This window comes from Terrapene carolina, unplaced genomic scaffold (genome assembly GCF_002925995.2).
Source record: "Terrapene carolina triunguis isolate 2854851 unplaced genomic scaffold, T_m_triunguis-2.0 Scaffold89, whole genome shotgun sequence".
Classification (NCBI taxonomy): Eukaryota; Metazoa; Chordata; order Testudines; family Emydidae; genus Terrapene; species Terrapene triunguis.
In genome coordinates, this window is record NW_020664440.1 from 17066285 (window position 1) to 17088677 (window position 22393).

General features: G+C 43.1%; 3 protein-coding genes and 1 non-coding gene across 4 annotated transcripts in view; 1 reads left to right on the top strand and 3 right to left on the bottom strand.

Annotated features, from left to right (window-relative positions):
• The window catches only part of LOC112111895 (cullin-associated NEDD8-dissociated protein 1-like), a 33810-nt gene extending 31410 nt beyond the window's left edge, over positions 1-2400 (top strand). Inside the window, exon 15 of the mRNA XM_024207538.1 lies at positions 823-2400. Within this exon, the coding sequence (XP_024063306.1) occupies positions 823-1050 (228 nt within the window). The 3' untranslated portion in view covers positions 1051-2400. The remainder of the gene's footprint in view (positions 1-822) is intronic.
• A 982-nt stretch (positions 2401-3382) lies between these two features.
• RPL32 (ribosomal protein L32) lies at positions 3383-8793 on the bottom strand. Its single transcript, XM_024207540.1, has 4 exons — positions 8719-8793; positions 7231-7331; positions 6747-6928; positions 3383-3569 (listed from the first exon to the last, which is right to left on the bottom strand). Exons 2-4 carry the CDS (start codon positions 7324-7326, stop codon positions 3440-3442), a joined length of 408 nt encoding a protein of 135 aa, XP_024063308.1. The 5' UTR covers positions 7327-7331; positions 8719-8793; the 3' UTR covers positions 3383-3439.
• Positions 7398-7537, bottom strand: LOC112111907. Its single transcript, XR_002908536.1, has one exon. It is a non-coding gene; the product is annotated as a small nucleolar RNA SNORA7 (small nucleolar RNA).
• A 3820-nt stretch (positions 8794-12613) lies between the features above and the next one.
• Positions 12614-22389, bottom strand: EFCAB12 (EF-hand calcium binding domain 12). Its single transcript, XM_024207508.1, has 8 exons — positions 21877-22389; positions 20657-20851; positions 19312-19474; positions 17126-17355; positions 15844-16057; positions 15103-15268; positions 13765-13860; positions 12614-12860 (listed from the first exon to the last, which is right to left on the bottom strand). The coding sequence occupies exons 1-8, from the start codon at positions 22387-22389 to the stop codon at positions 12614-12616; spliced, it is 1824 nt and encodes a 607-aa protein (XP_024063276.1).
• Positions 22390-22393: the final 4 nt, after the last annotated feature.

Sequence of the window (22393 nt, forward strand, 5' to 3'; positions counted from 1 at the left end):
TACTAAATAAAAGGATGGGTTTTCAAACTGCCATCCCTGCAAAGTCAGATTGCATGTTCCAACCAGTAACAAATATTCTACAATAGGAACTAAAACAGCTCTGCTGATGTGCAAGCCACAATAGAATCCAGCTCCCTCTCCCATAGCTGTGTTGGCTTTGCAGGTGTAAAAAAAACGAATACAAAGCAAATTTATTTTCAGGAAAGTATTCAGCATGCATATAGCAGGGTGATGTTTAGTTGCCATTTTTACCTAATTACAGACTTTATGGTGAAGAGACATTAAAACCAAGCAGTGAAAAAGTAACCACAGCTGCTAGATTTCATGTAATAGTATTAACTTGACATATAGGAGGAGCAATTATAATTGAGGTCATGAATACCTAGTCACCTTGGCTGCCAATAGGAAATTTAGTTTTGTTGATTAGTTTGGTCAGGTGTATTGTACTGTACCTAGAATTTATTATTTTAGATGTGTAACTTAAAGTGATGTATGCATGTAGCACTTGCTAATGGAGATGTGTGTAGGTATCAAAGCAGAAATAGCCTTTTGTGAATACATGTACATAATTTAGCTTGCTCATAATCATCTTAATGATAAGTACAACTACTGTGGGCATTTTCAACAATGCTCAGTGTCCGTTTAATTCTGCTCTGTCTGAATCAGTTAAGTCCATATGGATTGCTTTTGGGAAAAAAAAATTACCATAAATTCCTCTCCAGATAGAAAATATCCCACCTCTCTGACTCCCTCCCACTTCAACTGTGCATTTGTTCATCCTTTTCCAGATCCCATTTAAGGGCGGTGTTTTACATTTTTTAGGTAAAAGCTGGTTCAGTGAAACAGGAATTTGAAAAGCAGGATGAACTGAAACGGTCAGCAATGAGGGCGGTAGCTGCTCTACTAACCATCCCTGAAGTAGAAAAAAGTCCAGTGATGGCTGAATTTTCTTCTCAAATCAGAGCCAATCCTGAAATGGCTTCACTCTATGAAAGCATTCAGAAGGATTCAGCTTCATTACCTACCACAGAATCAATGGACATGAATTAAAGTCCTCTGTATCCTTCCCCCATTACCCTCCTCCCCCCACAACACGTAAGTGAAATAGATGCTGCATAGGCAGGTAGAAGACTGTCTCAAAGCTAGCCTCAGCTTAAAAAAAAAGTTTATGCTGTTTAAGAAAATGACCGCTAGTTCAGCTATGTGAGTCAGACTTCTGATTAAATAAGTTGGCAATAAGACTAAGGTTAAAAGGGCTGTGTGCTGCAGAGGGAGTGAAAAACAAGTATATTAAATTATTCAGCATGTTATTAAAGGGCTTAAGTGAGGCCATCTGAATTCACTATTACAATTCATTACTGAAAACTAGAAACTGTCTCTTGGAAGTTTCCCACCTTTGTAGCATTTCTTGCACTGCCCTTTTGAATAAGGACAGTAGTTTAAAGGCAACTTAGCAAAAATGAAAACTATTACACATGCATTTCTATCCAAAATAACTTGTCTGCAGGTCTTTCTATCCTTTTCACTAGTTTAAAAATTAAGAGCAAATGTCCTGAAACTCAGAACCAGTTAAATGGCAGTACCACAGCCCTGTTTTCAAAATTAAGACACCCCACACTAAGATATTAGCTAATGTTTACTATAAACTGCACTTGAGAATTTCTTTCGAGCTCTACTGGTTTTCAGTGTAGCTAAATTCACAATTTTATTGATATTCTAGTAATTTTTATAGCAGCAAAAGGCAAAGCTCACTCGATTTTTCATTCTCAAGAAGTTTGACCATACAAACTAAAATCAAGTGTCTTCCAAAATAGAATGGCATCTGTTTTAAATTATCATTTTAATCTTCCACAAGAAGTATTTCTTTAATCTTTTTATATATGCAGCAGTCTTTTCCTGTATTAAGTTGCCAGCAGTGTTCCACTAGGTAACTACAGACTCTTGGTTGTGACTGTCAGATACCAAAGCATTGATGTATTCCAAACTGTAGTCATTAGAACTAAAGAAATACAGCATGCAGCTGTAGAAGAGACCTGCCTTCAGTATTCTGGTATCAGATATCTAGTAAAATAGTATAAGGCAACTACTAAGTTGCATGAATGTAAATTAGCTCTTTTGCACACCATACAAGAACTAGTCAATAGTTATCTTGCTCAAATCCTGCCCTGCACACAGAAAATTCTGTAACAAGAATGACAGATGGAGTAATGGTAAACCAGAGAATGAAGCCATAACACTTCTTGCAGACATGTATTTGTAATCTTTCATTTCAGGTTGTTTCCTGTTTTTGACTGAGTGGTTAGTGTGAAACATTTTAACAGTCCTATTTATAGTGCAAAGTGTGAGACCTTTCCACTTGGTTTGAGTGGCATCCTAGGAAAATAAAGATGTATTTTTGAAGCTGTATCTCCTCCAATATTTAATAGAAGTAAAACACATTTGGTTAACCACAGCATTTCAGCTATGCTGCTCCTAGTCTGTCCCTTAAACTACTTTAGGAAGATATACTCATGTGACATTTCAGAAGACCATTAAATTTTTTTTATTCTTTTTCTATTAATTCTCCCACGATTGCATTCCATATGCTATGCTCCAACAGTGCAAGGTGCAGGTTTCCAATCCCACAGTTATAGCACAGAATCTTTCCTTTGCTCTAAAGCATTAGGTATTTACTACTACCAGAGAATAGTACCTGTTAACTAATGCAAGTCATCTCTACACAGTATTGAGTTGCAGCACCACTGAATTAAAAAAAAAACAAAAAACCCACATTAAAAAAAACCCACAAACCCCACACTTAACTACAAGAACTTGCTAAGATAGTGGGCAAGTGTCCCCATCAGGAAGATTTATACTAGTCTTAACCATACAGCATGGTGTACTACTATACTTCCTGGAATATTAGTGTTCCTTAACAGAAGTAGCAGTGGGGCAATTCAAAGGGTGCTGTACTCCCATTCCCCTTTCAGCTTCCTACCGTGAGTCTTTCAATTCAAACATGCTATATATATAGTTCCCACCGCAATGGAACAGGAAGTGAACAGGCAGCTTAGAAATGCTCTAGACAAAGTGTAACAGTATTCACTGTAGTAGCCCCATTAGAGGCCTCCTTTTGAATTCAATAAGCTTTCTACACTTATGCATAAAATAAGGTCCTTAAGACTTACAGTAGGAAAATGAAGGCTAATTCAGTACCAGTGCAATTTCACACCATTGCAATAGTGCAGTTCTTTCCCTCCACCTTTAAGAACAGCACAGAAGGACAACTGAGGCACTCAGTCTGCCTTTAGTCTCACTTTTTCTCTAATATTTCATAGGGAGATGAAATCTTCATTGAGGTCTGGTCTGATGAAGACTTAATACAACCATTCAACACATACCATCACATTGTGGCTTTTTTGTATTTTATTAATTACAGTTACACAGAGGAGGAGACCATTTATTCGTTTTCCTCACTGCGCAGTCTGGCATTTGGATTGGTGATCTTGATAGCAAGCTGAGCTGCTCGTTCCACGATTACCTTGCGGTTCTTGGAGGAAACGTTGTGAGCAATCTCTGCACAATAAGACCTATTAAAATATTAATATGGATAAATCAGTATTTCAGCAGCATAAGGCAGGCCAGTATTCAATTCACAGCCTAGGGGGGAAAAAGGTCTCCCCCTTTTAAGCAGCACAGGAATGGAAATGTTGAGCCAAGTGTGCATGCATTGTGTAGGGAAAGAACAAGCAAGCAGCTCTAATAAAGTATTTTTGCAAGAAAGTTAAAATGAATATTTGAAGAATCAAATATAGTATTAGCTGGTGTCTGATGAGAATTCATAATTTAAGCAGTTACTCCTCTGCAACATTCTTCTGGACTATTTATAACTAGGACTAAATAGGCTTAAGTTTGAATGCAAACATTAAATCTAAATTCTGAACACACCATGTTAGTTGAAAGATGAGTAGGTTTTAATCTGGTATTTTTGCAAAAATCTACAAAAGTTTAACAGCCCAAATATTCCACTTGCACTTCATTTCCTTTCTCCATTTCTCATCTGCCCACTGCTGTAGAAGATTAACTCTTGCAGTAGGACAGTGTGTCAAGTCACAAAATATTAGTACCAGCTTCCTGCTCCCAAGTAGCAACACACTCCCCTACCCTGCTACTGAACGGTCTACTATTCCCTTCTTCAAATGCCAACTGCATTTTCCTCTCCTGATCCCACTTCTCTGCATTATCTAACATCCTCGGATTGAGTTACTGCTGGAATAAGGCAGCGCAGATCCAATGAAAACAGCCAGGTTGCATCCACTCATGTCAGTAGTGACTCAAGCCCTACCACTGATAGTTCCAACTCAGTTTCCTTGTGGGGCTCAGTTTAGTTACAGCAAAATGTAATACATAGTTAGAAAATGCAATTCAAAAATATACCAGGGACCAAATAGGTTTCCTGCAATACACAAGTCATCAGATGCATTTACAAGGATAAAAGGTTACTGTTTAAAGAATTAAGTCTGTCATTTTATAAAGCCTCTATTAGTTACTACATATGACTATGATCTTTTGCTTGTGCAAAGGGGGGAGAGATAGCTCAGTGGTTTGAGCATTGACCTGCTAAACCCAGGGTTGTGAGTTCAATCCTTGAGGAGGCCATTTAGGGAACTGGGGTAAAAATCTGTCGGGGGTTGGACTAAATGACCTCCTGAGGTCCCTTCTAACCCTGATATTCTATGCATATCATAGGCCTAATGGGGTCAATGCCAGGGGGGATATGATTGCTCTCTTCAAATATATCAAAGGGATAAATACCAGGGAGGGGGGAGGAATTATTTCAGCTCAGTGCTAATGTGGACACGAGAACGAATGGATATAAACTGGCCGTGGGGAAATTTAGGCTTGAAATTAGACGAAGGTTTCTAACCGTCAGAGGGGTGAAATTTTGGAACAGCCTTCCGAGGGAAACGGTGGGGGCGAAAGACCTCTCTGGCTTCAAGATTAGGCTAGATAAGTTTATGGAGGGAATGGTTTGATGGGATTACATGATTCTAATCAATTAGGCAATAACGGCCATCGCTGGTAAAATGAGGGTCTGGCTAGAGATTCTTGCCTGTATGCTCGGGGTTCTGCTGATCGCCATATTTGGGGTCCGGAAGGAATTTTCCTCCAGGGTGGATTGGCAGTGGCCCTGGAGGTTTTTCGCCTTCCTCCGCAGCATAGGGCAGGGGTCGCGAGCTGGAAGATTCTCTGCGACTTGAAGTCTTTAGATCACGATCTGGAGACTTCAACAGCAGAGCTAAGGGAAAGTGGGGGGGTCAGCTTTTGTGGCCTGCATCATGCGGGGGGTCAGACTAGATGACCATATTGGTCCCTTCTGACCCTAAAGTCTATGAGTCTATGAGTCTATGATAATTTAACAAATACTGTATTAAGAAAAATGCAATCTTAAAACACATTATTCCTAAATCATTACTGTGTTTCCACCTTGTCCTTATAGCACCTAAATATCAAGATGATGAAAGCAAATCCATCTGCCTAGTACTATTTTCTAGGATGCTGCTGCAGCAGTTTGTAGACATGGAGGTATTCAGCACATTGTCAAATCAGACCCTGAATGTAGTGTGATATTAAGACCAATCATGATACTTAAGTTAAAGGGAGGTTGTGGAATCCCCATCACTGGAGGTTTTAAAGAACAGATTACACAAACCAGTCAGGAAAGGCCTAGTTATACCTGGTCCTGCTCAACATTAGAATTAAGGAGGACTACATGGACTTCTCCAGGGCCCTTCTGCCCTACATTTTTATGGTTCTATAATGTAGTTACTCAGGAAGCCTGTATCACAAGAATAAGATCTACAAAAACCTATACAAAGCAAAATTTAGGGTTTGTTTAATCAAATTTCAAATTATTTCTACCCTTTGAATGTTTGATCATAAAATGATCTTCTCATAAAGGCTGAAGAGGACGATGCACTGTACTTAAATAGAATGTTTAATTCTGTTCTTTTAAGCCAGGTGTTCTCAAGCTCTCTCCACCTTGGACCCCAAAACTCAAATACAACCTTGTTTTTTTACCTCAATTCCCAAAATCCTTTATGGTCACATCTCACAGTCTTTTGTTGTTCCCAAAAAAACATGGTATTACAGGAACAGCAAGAAACCACGGCTTGGTTTTGAGTTGGAGGGTACAGGCTGGTCAGCAAGTTGATATTGCGGAGGGATAGGAATGCTGTACAAGGGTGGTTAGAGCAGTTGCAAGCTAGGGTTAGTTTCAGTTCATCCCCTCCCACATTCTGCTCCAGGAAGGTTCCACTTAAGAGATGTCAAGAAGTTGAATACTTTGACAAGCAGGACTGCATGTTCATCCTCTTATGCATATGTCAGTAGTGTCCAAAGGCCTCCAAACATGATTGAGTCCCCAATGAGCTAAGGCCCTGAATAATGGCATGGTACTTCCTGGGCGCAAAGCATGGTATAGATGGGCAAGAAGAGGGAGCAGCTCCAGCGACAGGCAAAGACAGGAGAAAAAGAGAACAGAGCATCTTGGGCTTAAAATCTAGCAGATTCTAACCATTTCACTGGATCTCTCCCCTCCCTTGAAACTTGCCCTGCACTCCTGCCCCCCATCCCGCCCCTTGAGAACCTTGATTTTGATCACAAAATTACAACAGAACTGAAGTGTAAACCTGCATCACAGAATACCAGGGTTAGTTTAAGACAAACATTTTGAATGAGTTTTAAAGAGATCTTTCCCAACTTACTTGTTACTCATCATCAGCACCTCAAGTTCTTTGACATTGTGGACCAGAAACTTTTTGAATCCTGTGGGCAGCATGTGTTTCGTCTTTCTATTGCTACCATAACCAATGTTGGGCATCAAGATTTGGCCCTTGAACCTCCTGCGAGCTCTGTTATCGATACCTCTTGGTTTACGCCAGTTGCGCTACAGAAATGCAAGGAAGTTTTAAGAATACAATTGCACGATCATGAAGAATAAATCCAAAGATTCAGGGTGGACGTGATCTTTTTCAAACAAACATTTCTCACATCCTACAACATTACAAGCACATCTGCAAGGAACCTCTACCATGGTGTTATTACAGAAAATCCACATTTCTGATTCTCGATAATTAAAGGTACTTTGTATGTTTGACCTCATCATAGCGACTAAATATAGTCACTTCTCAGGCTTTAAGATTTAGACACTCTTTTCCAATTTTTTTTTTTGTTCAGAGGGATGCATACCTTGATCTTGACATAGCGATCTGATTGATGGCGGATGAACTTCTTGGTTCTCTTCTTGACGATCTTAGGTTTCACCAGGGGTCTGAGGGCAGGCATGGTGTCTACGATAGATAAAACACGGATAAGAAAGGCCACAGAACAAGATGGCAATAAGTCATCTCACTCAAACCTGTAGCAGATTGCCTTCCATTAACTAGCCACTTCCAAAGCTAGTAATGGAATGGGTATTCCTCTGCAGTAGTTCTCCCTCCTGCTTCCGAAGCTGGAAGAGTACTGAAAGCTCTCCAGATGCGGTCCCGGGGAGGTCCCATTTTGTCCACACGAGTCAAAGTTATTTGGGAATAAAATGTCTTTGCAAGTTGTATCATAGAACTTGCACAAGACGTTTTTAGGAGCTTAATTCCCAAATGATCCCACCCATCCTCCCAATTCTGTGGCTGTTGCTAGACTCCTTCCAGTTTGTGCCCAAACAGCTGAGACTAAAAAGCTATCCTTGTAACATGTACTAGTTTCCATTCCATAGAAACTAGAAAAGTAAATATAATCTTGCCCCCCCATCCCAGCTAGATCTCTCCATTATTTCCTCAGCAGATGCTATTTCAATTTGAGTTGTGTGTCCATTAAAGAACGTTTTGGTTTCCCCTGTGCAATGCAATAACTCCCTCTAGCATTAACCCTCAAGGCCTTTCCCTTACCTACAACAAGGCTCCCACTTCCACTGGCCAACACAGTGGCTTATACAACCACTTTAAATTGGGATTTCCAGTGCGATCTTGGTTGACTAGAGGTGAACGATGCTCAGATACTAGGATGGTCAGCACAGTAGTATAAAGAGATTAGATAGTGACGTTCGCGTGATCACTCGTGTGAGTAAATTACCACTCAGTAGGAGGACATGTGGGGGATCCTAGTAGGTTCCCTCCGATCACGCTCCCCTCCTCCCCCCAAGCAGTCCTCTTGCCACTGGGTTTCCAGGCGCACAGCCGAGGCGACACTGGAGCCCCTGCAGGGGTGGGGGACGATGCCCCGTTTCCCCAAGCTGCAGCCCCAGCGCCCCCAGCATTCGGAGACGGGACCCCCGCCCCCCTCCCCTGGCAGCCCGAGCCGAAGGGGGGAAGAAAGCTCCGGTCACCCAGCGCTGGGGGCCAAGGGGGTCTCCTGCTCTGCCCCCCGCTTTCCCAGGGCCGGCGCATGAATCCACCCCTTCAGTCGGGGAGCTCAGAACTCGCCCCTCCCGGAGCGGCCCACCACATCCCCAGGCTCGCCTAACCCCCCTTCCCTGCATCCCGCTCCCGAATCCGGCTCGGCCGCCAGGCAACCCCCCGGCTCCGCGGCCTGGGCTCCGCGGCCACAATAATTCGCCCCCGCCGGGAAATACCCCGGAGCGCTGAAGTAGGGAGCCGCCAACGGGCCTTGGGAGACGGCAGAGCCAGGCTAGTGGGTCCCCGGGCACCGATGGCGACAGATCCCGACCGGCGCGGCACTTACCAGTTCCTAATGGCGGCCACCCTGAGAGGCAGCGCCGCTGAGAGAGAGAGAACGGGCGAGCGCGCGGGCTGATGAGGTAACTCCTGAAGGTCCTGGCAGGCCAGATCCCTGATCAGGACCCAGAAAGGGAGACTCTGAACCAGCCTCCTAACCCTAGTAACTACGATGGTTAGATGAAGACCAGAGAGTATTTATTTAAGAGAATAACAGATGTTAAAATGACTCGTAGTTTTTCTACAATAATAGCAACTATAATCTGCCAGGACCTATCTCCAAGCAACTTCCGCCAACGGCATAGGCAACAGCCAGAGGAGCGAGAATGAAGCTACTTCCGCCAGTACTGATACCACTATCTGAGGGCCATCTAGTGGCAGGTTTCGGATACTGCAGCGTTGATGCCACATGGCACCCAAGGGCAGATTAGGAGCAAAGAGTCCTGTGGCACCTTATAGACTAACAGACGTATAGGAGCATGGGCTTTCGTGGGTGAATACCCACTTCTTCGGAAGCAGATTACTACGTTTTTGGCTGTATTCATTTATTTACTTTTTTCATTTTATTAACATGTTTTTTTCCCTGCGTCTTCACGGGAGATTGTCAGGTAACAAAGCTTCAAATATTAATTGTTGGTTGCATAACACGTTGCTTTACGAAATCAATATTTTTATAATAATGTAATATTAATAAATATACCTATATAAACTCTTTACAATGTATTTTCTATTAATATTAAGGATTTTTCTTATTTTTTAGGGACGTTTCCAGATAAAATATTTCTTAAATGTCTGTTTCTTGCTAGTGTTGTCAACTTTTGCTGTTTTTATCACAGGACACAAACTGTTGGTGTGTTTTCTCAAAGCTCATCTTTTAGGCAATGTTTAGTTTTCTGCATTTCACTTAGGTTTCAGTCCTCCTGCAACTGGATCCAGTTGGCTCATGCAATTAGTGATATTTTTGGACAGGGTGTAAAACTAATCTGGAAAGTTTTGGCTGCCCTGGTAATTAGAAACGACCTGGCACTTATAACAAGACTAGCTCTTTGCCCTGAGGATTTAACCAAATCTAGGTACAGGTAACTGCATTTTATGTCCCTGCATTGCCCTTGCAATTCTAGTTTTTGAAATGTATCCCTTAGTTCCCTGCCTAGAAATAGGCTTTGGGAGAATTTGACAGTCACTATAGGATACCAGCAAAGGAATAAATTGGTATTTTTCTAATAATTTTACTTTACGGTGAGGTTACCTTACATGACTGGGATTAAGTCCACATGGCTATATGAGGTTGTTTGCAGCCTCTCTTATAGGATGCACCTGGGAGGTCCAGGTATCTACCCCAATAGGGCTGATCCATAAAATGAAATGAGTCAATGGATTCTAAGCAGAGACTCAAGTGGGACTCTGTTGAGTGGATGTACTTTTAGAGAACCCTGGGACTAGAATGTTCTTAAAGCTTTCAATGGTATATCAAGTCTTTGGGAACATATTTTATCTGTTTATGCCTTTTCCTTCAGAATCCCATTTATACCCTTGCTAAGCTTGTTTGAGGATCCTATCATATTTTTGTAAGATCCTATCTCTATCCTCTCCTGTAGGGATATCCTAGTTCTAGAATCCAGTCTTGCAAGTACCTATGTAACTGTTTTAACTTTAAACTCCTGAGTAGACTCTGGAAGTTAATGGGACTACTCGTGTGCTTAAAGTTAAGTGTCTGCATAAATAAAGGGGGCCCTAATTATGGCTTTAAGCTCTGTTTGGAGCAGGGGTTATTAGAGGAGCACAGACTGAGAAGTTGTAAAGACTATCACACCAACCTGCTTGCTGGTGTATTTCAATAGTAGCAGATGATGCCTGCAAAGCACTCTAGGATCTCTTGGGATGTTATACTTTGTAATTTTCTGTTAAAACAGCAGCACACTGCTGGTCATTTGCTCCTGGTCCCACATCTCCCCAATGGTGCTGTTGATCATCAGTTAACGTTCCACTCAAGCCTGATCAGTAATAACACATGCTGGCGCATTCTCTTGAATTTCACTTGGGTCGCTCAGCAATGAAGTAGGTGCATTCAACCTGCTGAGCAGACATCACTGTTAGAATTGTAAACTCTGAAGGTTTCCAATGTGACTAGTGATTTAACAATTTGAATAAACCCATTTATTGTTTCATATGTTCAACGGCCAGAAGGGGCCATTGTGATCATCTACTCTGACCTCTTACACAGCACAGGCCAGTGAACTTCCCCAAGGTAATTCCTAGAGCAGATCTTTAAAAAATAAATAAATAAATAAAAAACCCATGGTGTACATTGTATTTTATGACTAAAGCCACAACTTAATGTAAAAAACAAACTTGATTTTTATTTTTTGAGACATTTTTGTAATTACACTTGTCTGATTGGCACCAGCTATTCACAGTACTGTGAGGTGCATAACATTCAGTGTTCTAAAGCTTTTCTATTTACTAACTAGCCTGTTCATAAATATTTTCAAGGAAAGATCTTTATGCCTGGAACTGTCTGGTTAAATTGTATACAGCATAGCTAAATAACCATAATCCATGTTACTGAGAGATCTCCATAAATTCCATTTGATTGCTACTTGTACTGTGTTTTGAAGAAAGAGAATACAGTTCAAAATGAATAGCTAAAACATGCATTCCATATAGTATGAAAACTCTACGTCAGAACCTGCTGTTGAAAAATGTTTTAAAATAAAATTCCCTTCTCTATGAGATTGGCCTTTTTTTTTTTTTTTTTTTTGCAGGGGAGGAGAAAGGTACATTTATTTATTTATATCTATATTTATATTTAAATCTTTCATCAGCCTGTTAAATTAAATTGGGGTCACTACCCCCCACCCCCCATCTCTGGCTGAGCAGGAGGCAGTTAAAGATCCCATCATGCTGCTCAAAGGGGCCGGGATAAGACCAGTGTCCCAACAACCAGTGTTCCTTCTCTCATAGTCTAGTGTCCCCAGGCTGTGTGAGAATTGGCAGGTTTCAAGAGTTGGTCCATCAAGACATTTTTATCATGGAAATCAAAATCCTTCTGAACAGGTACAGCGTGGGCAGCAGGAGAGCAAGTTTCCCCTCCCCTCCCACACCCATGTGCCTTGACCCTGACCTCTACGGGTGTGACAGGTTAGTTTAGTCACCATCATGGTCCACTCACTCTTCCATCCCAAGGCTGCCAATAAGTGCGGCTAGTTGTGATGGCAGTTTTTGTGACTTGGATCTATCTGCTGGTGGAAACTAGACTGAGACTTGCCATGTGCATTTTACATGGGTCACCAAAGAGCTGGATTCGAATCACAGGAACAGAGGAATTGCCAGATTCAATCAGATCTGAGTGTAGTATCCTGTCTTGGACAGTGGCTACCACCAGACGCTCCAGTGGAAAGTGCAAGAAACTCTACAATAGGTGGCTGTGGAATAATCTGACCCCCAAATTAGGTTTTATCCTGATCCTTAATAGTTAATTTGGTTTTTGTCCTGAAATATGAGGTTAATATCTCTCCCAGAATTTTTATTAGCATTAACTATTATAAGTCTAGATAGTCTTGTTATCTTTATGAATGCTCTATCCCTTTTTGAATCTTTCTAAATTCTTAGCCTCAACAATGTCTTATGGTGCCGAGTTCCACAGTCTAATATTATCAGTTTTGAATTTGCCACCTTTCAATTTCATTGACTGTCCCCAAGTATTGTGTTATGAGTCACAAGGAACAGAAACTTGCCAATCTAGAAGTCAACTGCTCTGTCAAGTCCCCCATAACTTTGGGAAGGCGTACTTTTATAGCTTTGATAGCTTTATTTTGCTTATGATGGTGGCCTAAGTCCATGGAGGTGACTGAGAGATCACAAAGCTTTCATTATGCATAGCATTACTGTCCCAGACAACATCAATACTTTTGAGTCTCAGTATTTCCATAGGTCACGTATCCCTGGTCACTGATTGGCCAGCTGCGATGTGGGTTGTAGACGCCAGGATAGACAGGTGGTGTTGGATGAACATAGCTGAACAGGGCATGCTCCTGATTAGGCTCTATCTGTGGGAGGTAAATACGCAGCTTGTCCAGAAGGTGACCTGGCCAGAAGTTATTGTCGTGAGACTTGTAGCTCAGATTAGACCACTTCGCATGCAGACATCTGAAAAATATGAGCTAAATAATCAATAACATATTTATATAATGCCTTTCACTTAAAGAAACCAAAATGCTCAAATAATTATATTCATTGTCCAGGGATTTCTTTAGCCATCACTGAAATGCAGCCAATTGTGGGGTGGAATGTGGCAGCTGTTTAACAGGAACATGACAGAACAGCTCAGGATAGAAAGTGGCAGAGAGCCACATACTGAAATGAAACCACAGTCATGGGCGGCGGGTATCATAGGCTGGGGGAGGCTGTGCCTCCCCAAACAGCCTGGCATGGCCATGGCCGCGCTCCATCCTCAGCCCCCCTCCTGCAGTTTCCGGCGCTCTGCCCTGGCCTGGGCGGCTTGCCACAGGGACTCGGGGCAGCTGGCGCTGGGGCCACGCTGCCCGCCTAGCACTCGGACCGTGTCACCTGGCCGCCAGAGGCTGGGGGCACTGCGGCCGTGCCGCCCAGCGCTCCGGGGCTGGGGCGCTGCATCTGTGCTGCCCAGTGACCCAGCGCTGGGGTGCTCTGGGCTCCCGTGGGGAAGGGGGAAGGGAGAAGGGAGAGGGGACTAGCCTCCCCCAATGGCCGGGTCACCGGCCACCCACGACCACAGTACAAATGCAGGCAAAATTATATTAAATTATATGTATTTATAACCCACCATATGGCCACCCGTATTCTGGTACAAGTGTATCTACATATGAGGTTATACCAGTATACCTACTCTGTAAAACTATATCAGTATAACTGGTAAAACTCTCCCATACTGACAAGGCTTCAGAACTCCAGTAGCTTCTGAATAAAGCTGTGTCTGACTGGTTGTTGGGAAAGAGTGTTCTTGAAACCAACTTAGCCATTGGTTGCCTCTGCTTCGCTATTGTATATGGAGTAAACTATTCTCTGCACAGACCTTGTTAACTGTTCATAATCCTCAAATGACATCCAGCTGCCTCTGTATGCCTTCTGCTTTCCATGTAGTTGCCCCTTAATCCCTGTACCATGCATTCTAGCAGGGAAGATCAAACAGGAATCATTTCAAACTATGAATACACTTTGTGGTAGAGATCTCAACCAACAGACTAGAAGCTCATTGGGGAAAATTCCCTTATCTTTCTACATGTCTGTAAATTATCAGGTGTATCCATGGAGCTACATAAATAATAATGCAGTGGGGAAAGATGCTGAATAAGTAATTGTACTAGATGTTCCATTCAGGTTTTCACCATCATCATGGTACATAAGAATACTTAACATCTGTATAGCACTTGGTAAGTTCAAGGCACTGTACAGACATCAATGAAGCAATCCTCCCAATGCCCCGTGAGGTAGGTGGGTAAGTAGCACTAGCCCCTTTGTACAGATGACAACACACATTGACACCAGTGCAACAGTGTCAGTGGAACTGAGAGGAGAATCTGGGTCATTCACTGTCATGATCTTATCAGAGGCTGCCCCCGAATCTATTTCATCCCAATACAGATACACACCATATTGGATGCTGTATCATGTCTCGCCAGAAGGGCCAGCAAAATGGGGTTTGGGCAAAGAGGAATGAATCACAAGATGGCAGCAGGAACGTTTCCACCCATTGGATCTGATTCTTCTCTTACTTACATCCACGTAAATAGTTGACTTCAGTGGAGTTACTCTGAGTTACACTGTTGTCAAACCAGTGACAGTAACAGGCGAATTGGGCATACTGTGTGTGACTTTCCCTTGTGTCTCATGGACACTGGATTACAGGGCCAGCAGGGGAAACTGTATGCTCCATACCTAAAGCAAACATGGTCATCTGCTATAGGGTACACATGCCCTGGAAGAGACACTTGAGCTAGTGAAGGAAAATTCCCACCCCCCACCAAAATCAACAACTTTTGCCTGCTTGTCTAAAAAAAAAAAAAGCCTGAAGCCTGCCTACTGATGTTATACCAGCATCCCTTTTAATTATTATTAATAAACTAAGACTGGGGCATCATTGTGTTAGCATTTGACATACACCAAGTCTCTGCCGCAAAGATCCTGCACTCTAAATAGACAAAGGGCAAGAAGAGAAACAAAGGAACAGAAAAGTGAAGTGATTTGCTCAAGGTCACACAGCAGATCAGTGGCAGAAATTGGAAAAGACCCTGGTCTCCTGATTTCCAGTCCAGTGTTTCAGCCACTAGGCCATGCTGCTGCTTGGAGATAAGTCACTGTAGGTTTATAGCCCACTAAGTGGTCCACTACAGTAGAAACTCTTTGAACAAACCCATTTTTGGCGTTCCTTTTTAATGCATTTCTTAATCCTTGTCTGCTTAAAAGCAGTTGTCTTTGGTGGTGACTCCCATCCATCGTTGTATAGGGACCCCCCGGCTGTTTGATCTTCCGCACATATGCTCCTTCTTTTATTATTTTGTCTCCTGGGTACAGCAGGGCTGTCAGCAAAGAACGCAATAAAAACAAAGCAGTAATGACTATATGGCACATGACCTGCTAAACGTTTTGAATGGATTATGAGCTCAGTGAAGTGAGGGACTAACAGAAATGGTTTGAGTCTGGCGTAGTGCAGGCAGACCCTGTGCAAGCTTAATCTACAGAGCTCTCCCAGTGCTCTTCAGTCCTGACCTGCAGCACTCCTGCTAGTCCAGTCCTGCCAGTCCATCTCTTGTCTTCACCTGCAGTATCTCTTGCTAGGCTGAGCTGGAATCTCCTAACACCGCTCTACCCTAGGAGCCTCACTCCTGATTTGGAGCACCGCTTGCTAGTCCAATCCTTCCCTAGCGCTCTCAATGTATTTTAATCCTAACCAGCAGCATCCACTGCTAGACCAATCCTGTTGCTATACACGGAACTGCAAATACACCTCATTCTTCACCCATCTACTTTAGCGTCTGTTTCCCACCCATAGGAAATCCTAAAATAAGAGCCATGCATTTGGGCTGGAGGGCAAAGCTTAGCCTGAATTGTTCTGAGGTAGCCCATTTACACCAAGCCTGAGGTTTTGCTTTACCTTTTTCCAGGACCTTTTCGGTAAGTGGAATGTTATATTCTTTGCATAATTTGAGACACTGCAGATAGACCATGTAGCAGGTCCTTCGATGCTGATCAGTTATTTCCCCCATTTCACTCTCCATTGTAGATGGCAAGCAATGTTCATCAATGGCCTTGTTTCCAGATCTCACCAGTCGACAGCGTTCCAGCCATTGTATTGGATTGACCTTGGCCTGCAAGTAAAGGGCAGGTCCCCATTAGAGTAGCTGGATAGAACATTTTCATGGCCAAAGGGCTAAATGAATCCCTGGGGTAATTCCACTCACCTCAGTGAAGTTACGCCAGGGATGACTGTGGCTCAGAAGGCACTGTTTGTGTGTACAAATGGAATTCTGTGCATGCAGAATGGATAACTGTGTTTTCATGAGCACAGGCACTGATTTGTGAATGAAATCCATCTTGTGTAGAGGGCCAGTACAAGGCCCAGGCACACTCATCCCGCATAAGCCCCATTTCGAGTGGTGCATTAGTTGTCTACACAGCAGTGAATTGCACAAGAGTTTGCACTAGAAAACACTGTAGTTGTATTTTTCAGAGATCTTTTGAAAAACTGAGCCTTATAGTTTTGTTCCCCTTGCTCTTGGAATGTCTTTAGCACTAATTTCCATTACAATGTGTGCCCTGGAGATTCATCAAACCCTGGGAGGTGAGATTGTTAGTTTCAGAAGATGCAAATAGCTGGGCCAATGCATCCTGATTTTTTTTTTTAAGAACCTCTCCCAGCAGCAGTGCTACCTAGTGGTTAGAGCACACAGTGGTGGGAGAGAGAACTCCTGAGTTCTATTCCCAACTCTGCTACTGACTCATTGTGAGTCCTGCTGCGGGATATATAGAAAACAAGACAGGACAAAGTGCTTGCAGATATCCCATAGGGATTAATCCTGTTTTGGTGAGCAGATGGAGTAGAAAAGATGACCTTGATGGACTTTCCATTCTGGGGTATGTAAATCACTTATATTTAGCTGTGCCTCTCTTCACCCCTCTGTAAGGAAGGGAATAAAATACCTATACCTCAGAGTGCTGGAGGCAAAATTAATTGTTTATAAAGGGAGAGCGTCAGATAGAAGGTGCTATATACAGAAGGGCAAAAGATTACTAATCAATAATATTCACATTAAAAGCCCTTGTTTTGGTTTGTTTTTTTCTAAACTGCTATTTCATCCTCAATCTGTCAGACGCATGGGAAGGCCTGAAATGCAAAGCATAAGTAAATGAATAATTTCTCTGCAGATATGCAGTACCTTCTCCCATCGTTTCCTATCTCTGCATCTCTTCCCAATCTCCTCCATTTCCTCATAGGTTAGAGGTCTGCGATCCGGTTCGGTATGAATAGGAGGAACTTCTAACAGTGTTAACTTTGCTCCAGGTTCACTAGGAGCTAGTGGCTGTGTCTCTTTGGTTTTGCCAGCAGCAGATGCTGGACGACTAACAGTTTTAGAAACAGCTTTTCGGGTGTGAAATCGGGGACATGCTGTAGAATCACAAGAAACGAAGACATTATCTTAGCATGTAGCAGAAAATAAACTTCTGAACTGATCAGAACTCATGAAAGAATGAACAAGGGACTTTGCTTTCTGTGCAAATTTGAGTTAGCAACAGGCTTAGACCGGAACGCTGGATACCAACAGCCTTGAGCTCTGGATCCAGATTTGTAGCCAGACCTGCATTTTACAGCTTAACCCACCTCTAGTTTGAAATGATTCCTTAAAGCGTTTTATTGAAAAGTTTTGAAAGTAACTAAAGAGTTCCTGGGTTTATGTTGACCCTCCTCCCTCCACCCCCTTTACTAATGATAACACTTGATTCACAGAGCTTTACAAAAGAGGATGTGTCAATATCCACATTTTATACATCGGGAAACTGAGATACAGAGAGGCAGACTGACTTTTACAAGTAAATCTCTGCCAGGGCCAAAATCCAGATCCCCTGATTCCCCATCTCGCCGCTGGACTATGGTACCTTCCACCTTTATTTGAGAGAGAATTTGTTTGACATTAGGTAACGTTGATCATACAGCAGTGTTTCCCAAAGTGCCCATTGCAAGGAGGACTAGATGGGGGCAGAGGGAGTGGAGAGACCAGAACTAGCTTGGGGGGTGGGGGAGGAGCAGACAGTGGCAAGAGCTCTCCATTATTCTCCAGACTCTGACTTGCAACTTTCTGTTTGAAAAAAAGAAAGTCTCTTGCTGTTATGGTTTCACCATCAAAATGTGACCCGAACATAACCAAGGCAGTGGTGTCTGCCTGAAGTAGCAGGGAGCTTGAAACAATAGCGCTGCTGCATGAGCTGCCTTGTTCGGTTCAGTGGCTGCTCGCTCAGAAGCCAAGGATGATGCTTTAAACGTCAACATCGTTAACCATTTCAAAGCCCGTAAGAAAAGAGAGGGAGGATCATATTATGAGGACTTAAAATAAGGGGAGCCCTTTAATGACACACGGCAGAGTTGGAGAGTGGTGTGGTGTCTGATTTCATTTTCCTGAATGGAAGCTCAACTTGGAAGTGCTTGGCAAATGCTGCCTTCTGTCACATTCCTTCAGAATCAGACCTTTGTTTCCCAGCAACGGTGATAGAGATAGGCCCGAACTGGGGGGAGAACTAAATTGTAACCCTCCAAATAAGTGTTTGTAGGAAACATCTGAGCACAGGACTTGGTGTGAGGCACCCTGAGTTCTGTTCCCAGCTCCAACACTGACTCACCATTGGGCCTTGGGCAAGTCACTTAACCTCTCTGTGCCTCAGTTTACTCAGCTATACAATACAAATAATGATGCTTACCCCAGTGGGATATTTGTCTTTAATCCTAATACTTTAATAATACTGTGGCCTTCTCTAGTGTCTTTCCTCTGAGGCTCTCAAAACATTTCAGAAATATCAATTAATTGCTCTGAGGAATAAGTTAATGTTTGCAGGGTATTTTGAAGCTGTAAAGTGCTACGTATTTCTCAGCACTTCTAGGCATTTCTCCTTTCACCTCTTGACTGGTGAGACTGTAGCATAAGGTAACACGTGTACATGAACAAGCTTTCACGTAGAGATGAGCCAAGGAGGTTGGGTTTTGCAAAACCAGGGGTGGCTTGAATCTTGGGTCCATTCTATCCAAAATCCCAGAGTTTGAGTGGAAGGGCATTTGTGTCAAAGGTTCTAGTTTTCAGCCATCTGGCTGGAGGGGGCCAAGAATGTCAACCAAATTCTGGAAAGGATATTAAACTTAGGGTTTAAGCAAATCTCTATTAATGACCAGGATGAGACCTAATGTGGGGGCAGATAATCCCACATCTGCTACTGTGGGCATCTTACTCTTCATGTGAAGCATCTGCTGCTGCCCATTGTCGGAGACAGGATGTTGTACTAAATGGACCCAGTGTGGCGATTCCCATGCTCCTAAGAATGAAGAATAATTTTCCTACCGCGAGTTCCTTTTTCTTACCTGTTTTTGCCTCCCCAGGTTGTTTCGTCTGATCTCTCATTGTATCCAGCCATATATTTTGACATTCAACCAGATCGTCACTGGTTATAAAATTCCCACGTTTTGAAGAAGTAAGGAAGATGATCACATCTTCCAGGTCATTGTCACTGATAGGGACTTTGGCCTTTAAAAAGAAAAAAATTCAAATGTGATCATAATAAGATTGAAAGCTGCCATAAAGCCCTTGGGACCAGTTCTGAAGTTGCTTCATGTGCACTACTACCATGGTATTGAAAGATGGTGTAGCCTGCTGGCTGGAGAATCACAGAATCATAGAAATGTAGGGCTGAAGGGATCTCAAGAAATTATCAAGTCCCACTCCCTGTGCTGTGGCAGGACCATATAAACCTAGACCATCCCTGACTTTCCAGTGATGGGATTCTACAACCTCTCTTGAACCCTATTCCAGACATTAACTATTCTTAAAGTTAGAATTTTTTCTCTAATATCAAACCTGAATCTCCCTTGCTACAGATTAAGCCCATTACCTCTGGGAATTAAGTTCCATGGATTCTACTCCCAGCCTTGCCACTGAGAGGCTGGGTGGCCTTGGACAAGTCACTTTGCATCTTTGGCCTTCAGTTTCAACATCTGTCAAATGAGTATTGTTACTAGACATATTAGAGTAACATCTAGTGGCACCAACTGAGATCAAGGCTGTGTTGTGGTAGGCACTGTACACATAAATTGTAAATGACAGTCCACAGACAAAGGGTGGTAGGAGAAATTGAGGTAGAAAGAGGTGAAGTGACTTACTCAAGTCACACAGCAGGCCCGCAAGACAGCCAGGAATAGAACTTAGGTGTCTGGAGTCCAGTCCAGCACCCTCCCCACTGGACCACATTGCTTCTCCATTCACACACCCCTACCTCACAGCTTGGGTTGTGAGGCTAATTAATGGTCCGTAAAGCATCTTGAGCTCCCTCAGACTGAAGGAACCTATATTATCACTGTTATGGAAACCAACAGCAGATCTGCACATAGGGCAGAATCCGAATTGGCCTGTGAGTTTCTTTTGGACAATGTGGCTGTGGGTTTCGTCCTCAGCTGGGATTCACTCTATCTCTTGGGTCATCTAAATATGCAGCTAAATTCTCTTTCCCTTCTCCCTACAGATTTTCACAGGTTGTGGAGTAAAATCTCTGAAGATTAATTCCCCATAGATCATTTCTAAAATCAGTGTAACCATGGGGAGAGGAGGACCCATTGTTGTGAGATCAGCCCTTCTCGTTGGCTTCAGGGGAGTTACACCAACAGAACTAGGGCAGAATTTCAGCCTTATGTTCTTAACCTGTTTTCTGCATACCCCCTTGATAACTTTAATGAAGTCTGATCTCATGAACTGCTTCTTGTCCTTATCCGCCTTCCTGAATAAGTCCACCATCTTGAGCTTTTGTTTGTGCAGAAGGTTATGCAGGGTGATGAGGGACTGGGGATAGGGAGCGTTGATAATGGGGATGACTCTTCTTCGAGGAGGCAGGTCATGCTTTGGCAGCAGGTTCTGGAAGAGATTGAAGAATAATCATGAGATCAGTTTCATCCTAATGAGAAATTCAATCAGGACATAGAAGTGTGAAGAGTGTAAAGTGATGGAGGATCAGCTGGTATAAATGGGTACAGCTCCATTGACATTAATGGAGTTATATTGATTTATACCAGTAAAAGACCTGGCCCTGGCATGTTCCATACCCCTCAAGATGACCTTATTTTGGATTCAGTCTTTCCTCACCCTGACCAGAGGCCATATAATCCCCTCTGCCTCCATGGTCAGCGGGAACTGGAGTCCAGGAGGCTTTTCCTGGAGACCCACAAGATGGAAGTGCTGCCTCTGCAGTACTGTTCCACATTTACCCCTGTCCCCAACACCGCCCAAGTCACTCCATGAGGACTATGCATAGTGCAGGCAGTGCTGATGGAGGAGGTAGGGACTGGATGGGAGGGCCAGCAATAGACAGCTTTGAACTTCCTGGATGCCCAGAGGTTGTATTGGGGAGGAATTCACCAGCACCAACCTGCAGGGTCTTTCACCACAGGGTTTTCATTATAGTTGCTGCAAAAGCTGCATTGCCAGGGCCCAGCATCAGGGGAGCAGGGAGTTAGTACACAGAGGAACTTCAGATGGACTGCTCTGTGCCCTGTCAACCTGCAGCTTTAAGGGATGGAATGTTCAGCTAATTCCAGGAAAGTGCAGCTGCTGCCCCAAAAGGTAGAATTTCAGAGAAACTCCTCCAATGCAGCCTGGCTGAATTACCTCTTCCTAAGCAGAAGTAACTGGTCTCTAGGGGAACAATCTGAATAGGTTGGTTGTATAATTATCTCACTTTCTGTAATTTTACTGATGAGAATCTGCGAGGATACGTGACTGATACTAGCACCCATAGAAAGAAAACTTACCTGACTGCCCTCCAATCTCCCTCTGTTTAGCTACAGTTGTTAAATTCAAATGATCAGTGTAATAGTGAGGTGTGACTTCCAAGTGCGGCAGTGCAGTAATTCAAAGGGAGGAGGAATGAGGCATACACTTACTTCAAGATTTCTGGTCGCAGCTAACTGCCTTTCAGCCTTCCTCATTGCTCTGCAGTTTTGTAAGTTTTCCAGGACTCTATCTTCTTGCTCAGTGGTGCAAAGTTTTTGACTTAGCCATTTTTCAACATCCACAAGGCTATCCAGTTGAGACCGGAGCTTTCTCCTTTCCGTTATCCAAGCTTCCAGCTTTGGTAGATCATCTCCTGCCTCTGAAGGTTCTTCTGGAGTGTGGGGACAGCTTTCTACCTCAGGGGTCACTTGCCAGGCAGCAGCTTCCTCCTTTTCATCGATGGCAGTGGTCTGAATGGGTTTTGAACCATCAGAAGCTGGTCTTACCATTGGAGGTGCGATAATAATGCGACGTCTGGATTTGGGTGGCCCAAATTTACTTGGTTTCACTTTAAAGAAAAACTTTGGATACAAATCTCTGAGTTTGTATTGTTTAAAACAGTGCTGTAAGACCAGTTCCGGCTTGACGCTGGTAGTGTCTTTGAGCAAATCTTCCCCAGTCATGGTG